The sequence below is a fragment of the Eptesicus fuscus genome, chromosome 18 (genome assembly GCF_027574615.1).
Source record: "Eptesicus fuscus isolate TK198812 chromosome 18, DD_ASM_mEF_20220401, whole genome shotgun sequence".
Lineage (NCBI taxonomy): Eukaryota > Metazoa > Chordata > Mammalia > Chiroptera > Vespertilionidae > Eptesicus > Eptesicus fuscus.
In genome coordinates this window covers 9,767,691-9,780,985 of record NC_072490.1, presented here as the reverse complement: position 1 = coordinate 9,780,985, position 13,295 = coordinate 9,767,691, and the positions used below count along the sequence as shown (strand labels likewise).

Sequence of the window (13,295 nt, the reverse complement as noted above, 5' to 3'; positions counted from 1 at the left end):
AGCCCACTGCGACTTGGGGATGCTCGTATCGGTGAGGTATTTTGTGTGTGTGGAAGACTGAAAGTGGAGGGAAACAGTTAAAAAAGAAAAAAAAAAGAGAGACGAAAGCACTGTACCTAATACCGGTTTCTTCCAACGTAATAATGCCGGTGCCAAGAGTGGGGCAAGAGAGAAACCCGTGCAATGACTAATAACTTATCCTCAGGCGCGCCCTCCACCGGGCTGAGAGGCCTCACACACGTACACACACTCCTCGTGGACAAGGGGCTGGCTCTCAGGACGCAGGACTTCCAGAAGCCCAGCCTTACCTGAGCGGAACAGGCACGTGGGATCCGGAGACCTGCCTTTGCAGAAGCGACTCCCAAGTCACAGACCCTGGAGAGCGCCAGAGGGGGGGGAAGGGCAAACCGTGGGCAAAGAGGCCTGGTGCCTGCACCAAGTTCTTTGTCCCCGGGCACTCCGCTAGGCTAGAGCGGGGCAGGTCTCCACCAGCCCCCCCGGCTGCCCACAGGGAATGCAGATCTGCGGGGGGACACAGAATGCTGGCAGGGGGCAGGGGACAGGAGGGCGCCCCGTCTCGCTTATTTCGGCATTGGCTCTGGTTTACCTAGAAAATGCTCCCTAAGATGCAGAGCACGTAATTTGCAGCCCTTCTACTGAATGCAGCTCTGGGGCGGGAGGAAGCCCTAAATCACTCTGCGCGCGCGCGTAGGGGGACGTGGGGTGCACTATTTCCCTGGAGGGAGAGGAAGGGTTGAATGCATCGGCAGCTGGAACCTCTTCCCCAAGATCTTATGAAATATGCTCGGTGCACACCTTGCCCTCGGAGGTGCCCCGGTCCTAGCGTCGTCCTGAGCAATCCGATGCACGCACGGCAGCGAGAAAGGCCCTTGGGAAATACACACCCCAGACGGGTAGGGTCGCCAGCAAAGGGCCCCACGCATGCGCGCAGGCCCTCGCTGGCCACGCCTCCTCCCCCCACCCTAACTCCACTCCCAGAATCAACAGGCAGGCGGGCTTGTCCTAGGCACCCAGGCAGAGCTCTCCCCGCCCCGCGGTCTGAGGCTCCGGCTAGAAAGGGTGCTGGTGCAGGGCGGCGGGCGCGGGGCCTTTCTCCAGCCGCTTGACGTGGCAGGGCTGGCAGAAGAGATGGTCCTCCAGCGGGTAGCAGCGGTGGCCGTCCTCGTCGTTGAGCTCCAGGCCGCAGTCCTGGGAGAGGCAGACATGTCCCGCGGCGGCCAAGCAAAAGGGCTGCCAAAGGCCAGCGCCGCGGAAGCCAGCGGTGTGGCTCCCCCCGGGGGGGTGGCGAACGCAGAACCCCAGCCCCCTCCCGGGGCCACCGGCCACACGTCCCCATCCTGCACTTGAAACGGGGCTGGTGGGAAATGGGATGTGATGTCAGTGTAAACACACGCCAGAGGGGTGGGGAGTGGATATAAAATGGCTCGTGAAAAATGTTTCCTAGTGACTACATGTGGAAATGGTAACACTCGGGATAGAATGGGCTGAATACAGTTTATCACAAAACTCGATCCCGACTATTTCTTCTACCTTTTTAATGTGGCTACTAGGAAACAAAATGACACGCAGGACCTGCATTTGTGGCTCTCGATGTCCCCTGGACGGTGCTGGTCTGGTTGTGTGTAGCTTCACTTTGCCCCCAGCGCCTGGGGCACCACTGACAAGTCCCACCTATTTCCTTAGCGCCGGCGCCCGGCGGTGGGATCAATCTATCCGTACCCACGCCCCTGCTCTCCTGACCTCCCTGCTCCCCCCCCCCACCCCCGCATTACAAAATAAGTCTCATCTCCTTCCACATAGTTCTGGTTAGAAGGCCACGGGCTCTTACAGCGTCTGCACCCTTCACAAGGGCTGGTGAGGGGCGACCCCTGGCTGGCCTAACCGTCCTCAGCACCCTTCAGCCTGGGGGTGATAAGAGGGAGGGGAGGGAAGGGGAGGGGCAGATGCCCCCCCCCCACCTTCACACCGATCAGCCACATCCCTGTTTCCAAGGGGGGTGAAGTGGGGTGAAATTTCTTCATGATTTCCAGGGCTCCGCTGAGAACGAGGCTCCTGGCAGATGGAACAGCCTATACAAGCGTGTCAAACTCACAGCCAGTCGGCCGCATGTTTGCCATGCTTGGTACAAGCTGGAGGGGGTGGGAGGGTCTATTCCTCATGCCGCACACCTGCCTGAAGTCCAGATGAGGCCCCCAAACAGGACCTGACCCCACATTCCCCATGCTCCTCCCACTCCGCAGCTTCAGGCGGGGCAGCTGCCACGGACTCAGGCCTTAGAGAAAATAGTAAAGACCTTCACGCCCCATACACCTGCGTCCTCTCCGACCTCTCCTCCCCGCTCCGCCCCCAGAACAGGCTCCATCCCATTTCCTCCATCCGCTATGACGGCAGCCCCAGGCCCGAACCTAACCGCCTCCTGCCAGTCACCTGGGCGGGCTTTCTCTGGGACTGCTAAGCAGGTGTTGGGGGCCTGGGCAGGGGGAGGCCTACCTCGCAGTGGTAACACTCCACGTGGTAATCTCTGTCCATGGACACGACACGGATGGTCTCGTCTGAGCCCTGGACCGAGAAAAAGCGGGAACAAGAAGTTGGGGGGCCCATTGGGTTCCACAAGCAGTGGGGGGAGGGGGTGTGTGAGGGGGATTCTGAGTAACAAGCAGGCGGCCTTAGGAGAAGATACTAACACGGGGGGAAAGGACACATTGACTTACGGGAAATGGAGGGACAGGAGTCCCCCCCTCTGGGATGTCGTCAAACCTGAAAAAGCCACCTGCTCACCTTCTCCTCTAGGAGTTAGCATTAAGTCTGCCCTGACTGCGGGACAAACAGGGCACAAGCAGGGCACTGGGCTGGGGAAGCCGGCGGAAGAGGAAGGGGCTCCTTGGGGAGGACACGAAGGACAGAGCCTGGAAATGACCCCAGGAGAAATTCCTGTCGTGGGCGACCCGGGTCTGAGGGGCAGCTCACCTCAGGGGGAAGGATGGGGAGCCCGCAGGCTGCACACTTGGGGGCCAGCACCCTGTGGGGAGAGCAGAGAAGCCGTGAGATGCAGGTTGTGCTTCTGGAGGGCAAGGCCCAGGGTTCCTGGGAGCCCTCCCCCCAGGCCCGGCCCTGTCCCCTCCAGCCCTGGACGGAGCGCCTGGCTCACTCACTGGGACTCGCTTCCTCATGCTTCCGGATCCATCCCCAGCGCTAACAAGCACATCGGGCCCCTCTCTGCTCGGAACAGAGACTGACTGTCTGTTTTCTCCCCTTGAGGAGCCTGGTACAGGCCCAGGCGCACCGAGGGGGGAGGCCAGCTGAACCGGCGCCTTCTAAGTTAGCCAAGCTGGAGCCACAGGGCCTGGAGGATGTGATCTGGGGGGGGGGGGGGGGGGGGGTTTTGGTGTGTGTGTTTTTTTCATTCAATAAACGTAATTTTTTTCATCAGTTCCTGTCTGCACAGACATCGCTGAGCTCCGAGGCCCCTGCTCCACCCCGCAAACCATTAGGCCTTTGCCGGGCTGTGGGCTAATGGGTGAGCTGCTGCAGACACGCCTCGGCAGGTGTCTGCTGTCACTGCTGCGTGCCCACCGCGTGGCTCACACGTGGGCTCCCGGCCCTCCTTACTTGTGGTAATCGCGGACACAGTAGATCTTGTTCTCCGAGTCCACGGTGAAGGGCACCCCGTCCAAGCACTCGTTACAGATGACACAGCGGAAACAGCCGGGGTGGTAGGACTTCCCCAGGGCCTGCAGGATCTGCGGACACAAAGGGCCAGGCCGGGACTCAGCGGGAGGACGGCGAGGAAGGGAGAACATCAGGCGGAGGGACCACGTGAACAATCACACATACCAAGTTTCACGTGGACCACGGTCAAGAGGCGACCGGGCAGGAAAGCTAATGCAGTCACATGTATTAGCAGCAGGAGGCCAAACAGGACCTTCCTCCTGAATTCCTAAAAACTCCAGGAGGGAATTTCAATGGCTCCCCGTCAGAAAGCCTTACGGTTCTTTGTAGGAAATGATACATAGTAGGACCACCAAAGGATCCATCCCAGATTTGGAGAGCAGCGAGTATGTGGAAAGGTTAAAGGCAATTCCCCGGGAAAATGCAGAGCTCGGAGAAAACCTCCAACTCCTTCTAAGCGGCTTTGACCCTGCGGCAGGATAAGCCGAGACTCAGCCGATTATCTGAAATCCAAGTGCAAGCAAAGCCTCTTTGCTGTTGTTTTTAAGCACAGTGAAGAGAAAGCCCCACAAAGCTCCTTCCTCTCAGGGTCACTGACCCGGATGTGACACCTGGACCTGTAAGAGGCCACCCTGAAGCCGGGACAGCGCTGAGACACGTGGGGAGGGGAGAAGAGCCGGATGGAACGTCCTTCGTGACATCAGCACGTAACCAGATTCACCCACCGTGGAACTGCCCACCTCCACACTCTCGTTCGGTGAAATAATGCATTTTTCCTGTTAAGTCGGTGGTTCTCAGAGTACAATCCCTGGACCAGCAGGAATGAGTATTTATGTCCATCAGAGACATGCCTAAGAGTGTTCACAGCAGCTCTATTCCTACCAAGTGGGAACCACCCAAACCCCACCAGCAGGAGAATGGATAAGCAAACTGCTGTATCCCTACAATGGACTTCTACTTAGCAAGGAAAACAAACAAACTACCAACACAGGTGACCACAGATGCATGAATCTCAAAAACATTTTTGTAAGTGAGAAAAGGCAGTCCCCAAGGAGCCTAGACTCTCCAGGACCAGTGAAACAAAGCGAGGCGAGAGGTTTCAGGATAGTGGGGACTCCTGTGGGTGGGGGATCTCGACGGGGAGGAGGCCAGGGAGGAACCTTCTGGGGTGCGGACTGTGGGAGATGATCTACATCCTGATCTGGGAGGTGCTGCCGTGGGTATCTGCAAGTGTAAAAGTTCACTCAGCTGCACACTTGGGGGGGGGGTGTCCTTTACTCCATGAGTTGTTTCTCAATAAAAATGGTTGTTGTTGTTGTTTTAAAGGCAACTCTTAGCAATTCCCTTCTCCTGAAAGGAATGCATGGATCAGTAAAAAGGGATTTATTTAACTCTTTACAACTAAAACGAAGTTCTATGTCATTTTCTCTAGGGCAGTAGTCGGCAAACTCATTAGTCAACAGAGCCAAATGTCAACAGTACAATGATTGAAATTTCTTTTGAGAGCCGAAAACCGACTTCTGCGCATGGGCCACGAAGTTTCAATCGCACAGATATTTTGTGGAAGAGCCACACTCAAGGGGCCAAAGAGCCACGGTTTGCCAACCTCTGCTCTAGTATATTAAATAAAACCTACAGGGCCATTCTCCATTGGTGAGCACCTGATCCTCCGTATTCCTTAGGCCCACAGCCTTACCCTGTAAGGCAGGGCTGGGGAACGCCCTGTCAAGGCATGAGGGGGTGAGCTAATTAAATGTTTGACCCAACACAGCAGGCTGATTTTTAAGTTGGTAATCTTGTACGGCCCATGAATGATGTTATAGAGATCCAAATGGCCCTTGGCAGAAAAAAGGTTCCCCACCCCTGCTCTACGGAGACCAGGAAGGGAAAACTATCTCCACTGAAGAGATAAAGACACTGCGGCCCAGGACACGCTCAGAGAGCCAGTGGCTCAGCAAGGAACAGAACGAATAAAATTTGCTCCTTGTTCCCCTGGTTCGAAAATTCATCCTGGGCCTTGGCTGGTGTTCTCAGCGGTTAGTGTTGGCCTGCACACCGAAGGGTCTCCAGTTCTATTCCCGGTCCAGGGCACGTACCTGGGTCTCACGTTCGCGCTCTGTCCCCGGTTGGGGCAGGTGCAGGAGGCAACCAGTTGATGTGTCTTTCTCACATCAATGTCTCTCTTTCTCTCTCTCTCTCTCTCTCCCTCTCTCTCTCTCTCTCTCTCTCTCTCCCTCCCTCTCCCTCTCCCTCTCCCTTTTCCTCTCCTTCTCCCTCTCTCTCCCTCTCCCTCTCTCTCTCTCCCTTCCTCCCTCCCACTCTCTCTGAAAAGCAATGGAAAAAACCTCCTCAGGTGAAGATTCACAACAACAACAACAAAAATTTAATTAGTTTTAGGAACAGACTGAGCCGGGCAGATCAAAGGGGAAAAACACAGTGTTTATCTGACTTTCTGCGCCCGAGGCCAAGGCAGCTGAGAATTCCGCAGTAAAAACAGGTTCCCTTGGGCGTCTCAGCTAGGATGCTGCAGGGATGTCAGAGGGAGGCCAGCGTGCGGATAGCCCAGCGCAGAGAGGATCCTTGGAAACACAACGCTGTGTGGACTGGAGGGCTGAGGATGCGAATTCCAACGCAAGCCAACATCAAACAAGGCGAACTGCGTAGGATCTGCTTTCCGTAAAACCAGATGTTAATAAAAACTGCAGCCACCAGTCGAGCTAGGAAATACGGTTCTCCGTGGTGAATGCCTCTGTTCTCTGCAGGCCTCCCCCGCTCACCGTGCTCTTATCTTGTTCGGCTGACCCTACTCACCATGTCCATGATCAGGTGGCCACACAGAAAACACCGGTCGGCTGACTGCTGGAAGCCAGAGTACTGCCGAGGAAAGAGAAGAGAGAGTTAACCCGGGCAGGGCAGGGGAACCCAGCCTCTCCCCGGCCAGCCATGAGGATAGCCATGACGTTCTCGGAAAGATGTGTCACTCTTTCAGGAATCTGTCATTTCCCCGAGGACAACACAGCTGTGTAGATGACTCATGGAATCATTTCTGCCACAAAAGCCATGACGAATACCAATACCACTTGCCCTAGGAAGTACACCTGGGTACCCGTGGCATGGCAGAGAGGCTGAATCCAACCAGGCGGTTCTAAGAGGAGTTCCCAGGCATCACTTACAAACTCTAAAAAAATGCAAATTATTAGAATACAGCCCAATTGGAAACGCAGGGGGTGGGGCCCAGAATCCGTGTTTTCACAAGCCCTTTGAAGGATTCTGATGCGTGTTCAAGTTGAGGCCACCACTCCAATGAATCCTAAAACAATTCTGCAGCATACATGCTAACCGTTTCTCAAAAGGGAAGCTCAGAGAGGTTAAGTGACCTTCTCAAGGTCACACAGCCTCTAAGGGGTAAGGACAGGATTCAAATTCAAGTCAGTTTCTGGTTAAAAAGCCAATGCCTTTGACAGTTAGCTTCAAAGAAACTCGGTAAGTATTATCTAACACACACACACACACACACACACACACACACACACACACGGCAGGAGTCTTAAAAGAAACGAGGAACTCTCTTCAGAAAACATACGAGATACTACACACTGGGAGAGAGTGGAGTTTAGATATTGCAAATATTACTTAATGGGGGAAATGGAATGGGAAGGAAAAGGAGAACTTTCTGCAACTCTCCACCAGTTGTGGTTTCTGCTGTCTGGCTCCTTCTCCCGTTCTAGGGGTAACAACAGTTCTGTATTTTCACTCGGGACCCCACCACTCCTGTAGGACAAACCCCATACTGTGTTCCAAGGTGGGGCACAGACTCGGCCCCGGCCAATCAGAGCCTCGCACTCCGCCAGCACCAATGACTTTGCCCAAGGATGGCCAGGAGACCCAACAAGAGCCACGGAGGCTCCAGGAACTGTCTGCCCAGGCTCTGGACAAACGCGGGACCCGCACATCAGGCCATCGCTTAGTGCCCACCCGAGTCTGACACTCACACAGTGAGAGTGAGAGGCAGGGCCAGAAAGAGAAAATGACTCCCGGAGGCAATGTCAGAATGAATTTCCTTTTGGCTTAAGCCAGCTCGGGTTTGCGTGTCTGTGCCCGGCAAACATGAGTCACATGAATCCATCCACACCAAGACACTGGCCCGCCCCCCTCTGGGTCTCCCAGTCCTCATGCCTGAAACGCAGGCTCAGTTCAGCTCCCTTTCCCGGCCGCACTCCGTGCTCAGCACTGAGCTCGGATCTCAAGGCCCGAAGGTGGAGAAGCTCGCTCATCCCTCCCGAGGGGCTACCGTCTCTACAGTCCGGAGGGGAAAGGCTTATAAACGGACATGATGCTGTGTGCTAACTGTCTGCCAGGGCGGGGGGCTGCATGGAGGAGGCAAGCCCGTGTGGGGGCAGGAGGGACAAGGAAGGCTGCGGGAGTTACCCGGGCAAAGAAAGGGCGAAGACATTCCAGGCAGAGGAGAGGGCACAAGCTAAGGCAGGAAGGGAGCCTGGCGGGCGGGCGTGCAGGGAATGTCAAGTGCAGAGTGAGTGAGTCACAGGCTGGGAGAGGCAGGCTCCTGAGGTGGAGAGCTTTTCTGCACGTGCCTGAACCCTGGGGGTGCCCCGAAGGCCAGGTGCACAGGCAGATAGTGCGGAGGAGGGCACCCGGCCACCGGGCTGGGCCCCGCTGCCAGTGCCAGCGAAACAGGCCCAGGGCGGGCCTGGTGGCCCGAGGCTCAGTGCGTGGCTGCACTGGGACCGGCGGGAGGGAGGAGGGGACAGGAGGAACCTAGGACACGGTTCTCCGAGGTGAGGACCCACGGCGAGGTGATGTTTCTGCTTCTGGCAACTGGAGTGGGAGGGGCTGGGGGGCGGCCCCGGGACGGTCCTGTGGGCGGTGGGAGGTCAGCAGCCGGCCTCAGAGGTGACAGGGCTGCCCGTGGAGGGACTGTCCATGCGTCGGGGAGGCCGGGTCCGTGGGGAGCAGGCAGAGTGAGACGTGAGGAAGGCCTGCATCCCAGTCCGGAGGCTTTTTTGGGATAAGGGGTGGAGTAGGCAGGAGCGGGCCCAGGCAGAAGTGGGCGAAGCAACAAGTGGACAGGCCGAGTGACCCTCAAGCCCCTTCAAAGCACCAAGCTCGGTGGCTTGTCGTTTGCCTCGGGCACACGGGCCACCCCACGCGTCTCCAGAAGGACGGTCAGGACCCCGTTCGGGGGCGGGGCGGCCACCCTCCTCTCCAGGCCGGGCCTCCCGCGTGCTGCCCGCCCCCCGACGCTGGTCGGGGCTGAGGGGAGGGAGGCTTTGGGGGGTCAGACTCACCAGGAAGTCTTCCTCACAAAACACTTTGCCGTTGACGAAATAAAAGGCTTTTCCTCTCAGCTTCCGGCCTAAGGGAAAAAAATTCAAATTAAAATAATGGCCTGTGCCGCGTCAGACCATTAGCGAGAACAGCACTAATAATGACACTGGCAGGCAGACATTCCCCACGCCACGAGGGTGTTTGCTTGTTTTTAAATTAAATCTTTTTTAAAAAATATATTTTATTGATTTTTCACAGAGAGGAAGAGAGAGGGATAGAGAGTTAGAAACATCGATCAGCTGCCTCCTGCACACCCCCTACTGGGGATGTGCCCGCAACCAACGTACATGCCCCCGACCAGAATCGAACCTGGGACCCTTGAGTCCGCAGGCCGACACTCTATCCACTGAGCCAAACCGGTTTCGGCTAAATTAAATCTTTATTGTTGAAAGTATTACATATGTCCCCCCTCCCACCCATTGACCCCTTCTTGGAGCAGGGTTTTGAGAGAAAATTTGGAATTAAATATTCATAGAATTTAGAAAGTTCAGATGATTTTTGACCCAAAAATTCTACTGCAAGACAATAATCAGAGTTCAATCGTTTAAAGGCTCTTCATCCCGCCATCATTTATAACGTCCATGAGAAATGAGCAGATCCTATTCCTATAAAATAAACGGCAGCATTTATTTTATTAGGCAGCCATGGAAAGGATTGTTTTCAAAAGGAGATTTAAGGACCCAGCGACATACTTAAAATTCTTTAAAAGGGGAGGGAGGTATGAAAGTGTGTGTGCATATACATGGACATATAAACTCAAACACCTGTGACTGCAACATTGCATGTGCGCTCATACACTTCAGCTGTAGGCCAAATGCTAATCCTTTAGCTCCCCTCAAAGTGAGTTACCCTCACTTCTAGAAGGTCCTAGAACCTTCGCAAGTATTTCCTGACTCTGCTAAACTAGGGTAACAAGACGAGTGCTTACAACTCAGCGGTTTCAGAGTTCACTACCAGAACCCCCTGGCAGCCTTGGAGGTTAAGTTTAATTGGTTTTCTTCATTCTAGGATTTCCCACCGGGGTGACGGGAAAGGAGGTGAGGCTGCAGCTGCCGGTGAGGCCACTAGAGGGAGCCGGAGGCCGCCTGAACCCCGCACAGGCCGTGCTAGAGAGGCGAGGCTTCTGACCCACCCAGGGGCAGACACCCAGCTCTGAGCCCAGGAGTCGGCCCAGGGAGTTCTAAGGAGTCCGGGCCCAGGAATCTGAGCTGGGAATTCCGGGTTTTTTTTGTTTTAATAGAGGGCGGATTACCTCTGTTGCAAAAATCATCCAGGAAGATCATTAAGCACGCCGGAGCACTGAACCCTCTCATATTTTAAGAAACGCAAATTAAACAAGAGCCTTTTCCCTTATGATATTAACAAAGACATTTTTTTAAAAAGTGATCCCAGTCATTTGTGACTGCAGCCACGACATATTTCTGTAAGCTACTGACGAGAGTGTAAAACGATAAACTCTCTTTGGAAAGGAAACTTTAAAATGTTTATCTTTGATTCAGTGGGGCAGTCTGGGACTTAGCTTAGGGAAAGAATCTGGCATGTGAATAAATATTTACTTCGATCTAAACTGATAGCCTTAGGGAAGGACTACATAAAACGGTGCATCTAAATGTGAAAACATTATGTAGCCATTTAAAATACCATTCCGTGAAGTGTTTTAGTGACACTGGAAAATGCTTATACTATAGAAAGATACACAATACATTCGTAAGTGAAAAAAGCCAGCTGACAACTGTATTTATAGTACAACTCCAGTTCAGTAACTTACACACACACACACACACACACACACACACACACACCACTGACAGGCAAAACAAAAACCTGGAAGATTGCACACTAAAACTAGTAGCGGTTACTACCGGTAGCTAGCGTTACAGAGAAATTTCACTTTCAATTTTATAAATTAAAAAAAAAAACAACTTATCTACTATTATACAGCACTGAGAGGCTGTAATGAAGGGAAGTTTCACTTACCACTTTATACATTTCAATATTTGAAGCTTTTTTGTAGTAGCAGGCACACAGGTCGATGAAATGAGAAATTTTACTTTTTTGTTTCATAATTTCAATGATAAAATTTTCTAGAATTATGTATTTATAACCCGAAACACTTTTTAACTTAAAAAACACCGTTATGCCCTAGCTGGTTTGGCTCAGTGGATAGAGCGTCAGCCTGCAGACCGAAGGGTCCCAGGTTCGATTCTGGTCAAGGGCATGTACCTTGGTTGCGGGCACATCCCCAGTAGGGGGGTGTGCAGGAGGCAGCTGATCGATGTTTCTCTCTCATCGATGTTTCTAACTCTCTATCCCTCTCCCTTCCTCTCTGTAAAACATCAATAAAATATATATATTTTAAAAACAACACCGTTAGCCGAAACCGGTTTGGCTCAGTGGATAGAGCGTCGGCCTGCGGACTCAAGGGTCCCAGGTTCGATTCTGGTCAAGGGCATGTACCTTGGTTGCGGGCACATCCCCGGTAGGGGGTGTGCAGGAGGCAGCTGATCGATGTTTCTCTCTCATCGATGTTTCTAACTCTCTATCCCTCTCCCTTCCTCTCTGTAAAAAATCAATAAAATATATTTTTTTAAAAAAACAACACCGTTATGTAATAATATGAAAAAAAAAGATCTAAAGATTGTGTATTTCAACTATGTAAAGAAGAAATTCCAAGAAAAAAGACTGGAAAAGAAATCTGCCCAAGAGGATGGTTGCCTGTGTGTGGACATAATGGTGTCTGCACCCCAGGGGGCCTGGCAGGGGCTGTGGGATGTTCATGCTTTGTTTGCTTCTGTATACTTTCCTACACCTCCCCAAACTTTTAATAACAAGCAGGTATTACTTTGGTCACTTAAAAAACTGCCCCTCTGGCTAGACAACGCCTCTTGCTGCCAGTGCCCAGGGCTAAGAAGTCCCAGGTCCAGAGGCCAGGGAAGGGGCCTAGAGGCTGCTCCTGCATTTCCTTCATTAAAAAAAAAAATAAACCGAGGCCTGGCCGGCGTGGCTCAGTGGTTGAGCCTCAACCTATGAACCAGGAGGTTAAGGTTTGATTCCCGATCAAGGCACATGCCTGGGTTACGGGCTCAATCCCCAGCAGGGGGCGTGCAAGAGGCCACCAATCTATGGTTCTCTCGTTTCTCTCTCTCTTCCTCTTCCTTTCGGAAGTCAATAAAAATGCATTTTTTTAAAAAAAATTGAGGACTCCCCAACAGACCTGAGAGTGGACCTGGATCTGCTCCAGGTTTTACTGCCGTTTTAAGAAACCATCTAAGTTTTTTTTTTTTAAATATATATTTTATTGATTTTTTACAGAGAGGAAGGGAGAGGGATAGAAAGCTAGAAACATCGATGAGAGAGAAACATTGATCAGCTGCCTCCTGCACACCCCCTACTGGGGATGTGCCCGCAACCAATGCACATGCCCTTGACCGGAATCGAACCTGGGACCTTTCAGTCTACAGGCTGACGCTCTATCCACTGAGCCAAACCGGTTTTGGCTAAACCATCTAAGGTTTGACACCGAGTCCCACATAGAAATGTTGTAGTTTGTCTTCTGTCCGTGGGAGAGAAAAGCTCACACCTGTTGGTTGCCTTCTGTGTTCCGAGGACTGCATTTAGAACTTGCATATATTAAAAAAGTGTTTTAAATGTTCAAAAACACTGTCCCACGTCGCTGACTCATTAGCGCCCCTTTCTGTCCCTGTCCCTCCGTGTGCCTCTTACGAAGGCCACACGTCGCTCGCTCCCCGTCCCCTCCTCGGGGTTTCAGTGTGGGAAGGGCTCACCGGAGAAGGAGGCGGAACTAAAATCCACCCCACGTCACTATCTCGGAGCAACACAAGGAGGCGGGAACGGATGACTCCTGGGAATCCACGGGAAATGACACCCCAGGATTGCGCCCAACTCTCTGGGTGTCCCTTCCTCTTCATACAAACATGATACGCATGAGTCCAACACTGTCATCTGCATTTGGTGAATTCTGAGGCTCGGAATTTACTGGGCACTTTGCCTACGTAGTATCTCAACTATCCCGACAATTCCGTGAACGTCTCTCGCGATGGCACATGTGTGGGTATAACTCGTTGGGACCACGGGCAACGTTGAGGGGAAGGGGCGTCAGGCAGAAAGCAGCAAGCAACCCGGTCTTGAGAAGCAGGGAGGAGGCAGAGGGGCAGGAATCGCTCCCGATCTGGCCCGTGACACAGGCACCAACTAACCTGGAGATTCCTGGAATCACTGCCCCTGTCCTGGGCCCTCCA

The 13,295-nt window shown here is 53.2% G+C and overlaps 1 protein-coding gene and 1 long non-coding RNA gene across 3 annotated transcripts in view; both read right to left on the bottom strand.

The window, feature by feature from the left end:
- Nucleotides 1–108: 108 nt before the first annotated feature.
- LOC129147119 (uncharacterized) lies at nt 109–990 on the bottom strand. The gene is made up of 2 exons (XR_008554448.1): nt 817–990; nt 109–375 (listed from the first exon to the last, which is right to left on the bottom strand). It is a non-coding gene; the product is annotated as an uncharacterized LOC129147119 (long non-coding RNA).
- Nucleotides 991–1,033: 43 nt separating this feature from the next.
- The window catches only part of LIMD1 (LIM domain containing 1), a 43,997-nt gene continuing 31,735 nt past the window's right edge, over nt 1,034–13,295 (bottom strand). For both annotated transcript variants that reach the window (XM_008156951.3, XM_028131604.2), the window contains 6 exons: nt 8,997–9,064; nt 6,502–6,564; nt 3,631–3,761; nt 2,989–3,040; nt 2,512–2,580; nt 1,034–1,209 (listed from right to left, as the gene is read on the bottom strand). In XM_008156951.3, coding sequence (XP_008155173.2) covers nt 1,072–1,209; nt 2,512–2,580; nt 2,989–3,040; nt 3,631–3,761; nt 6,502–6,564; nt 8,997–9,064 — 521 coding nt within the window. In that variant the 3' untranslated portion in view covers nt 1,034–1,071. The remainder of the gene's footprint in view (nt 1,210–2,511; nt 2,581–2,988; nt 3,041–3,630; nt 3,762–6,501; nt 6,565–8,996; nt 9,065–13,295) is intronic.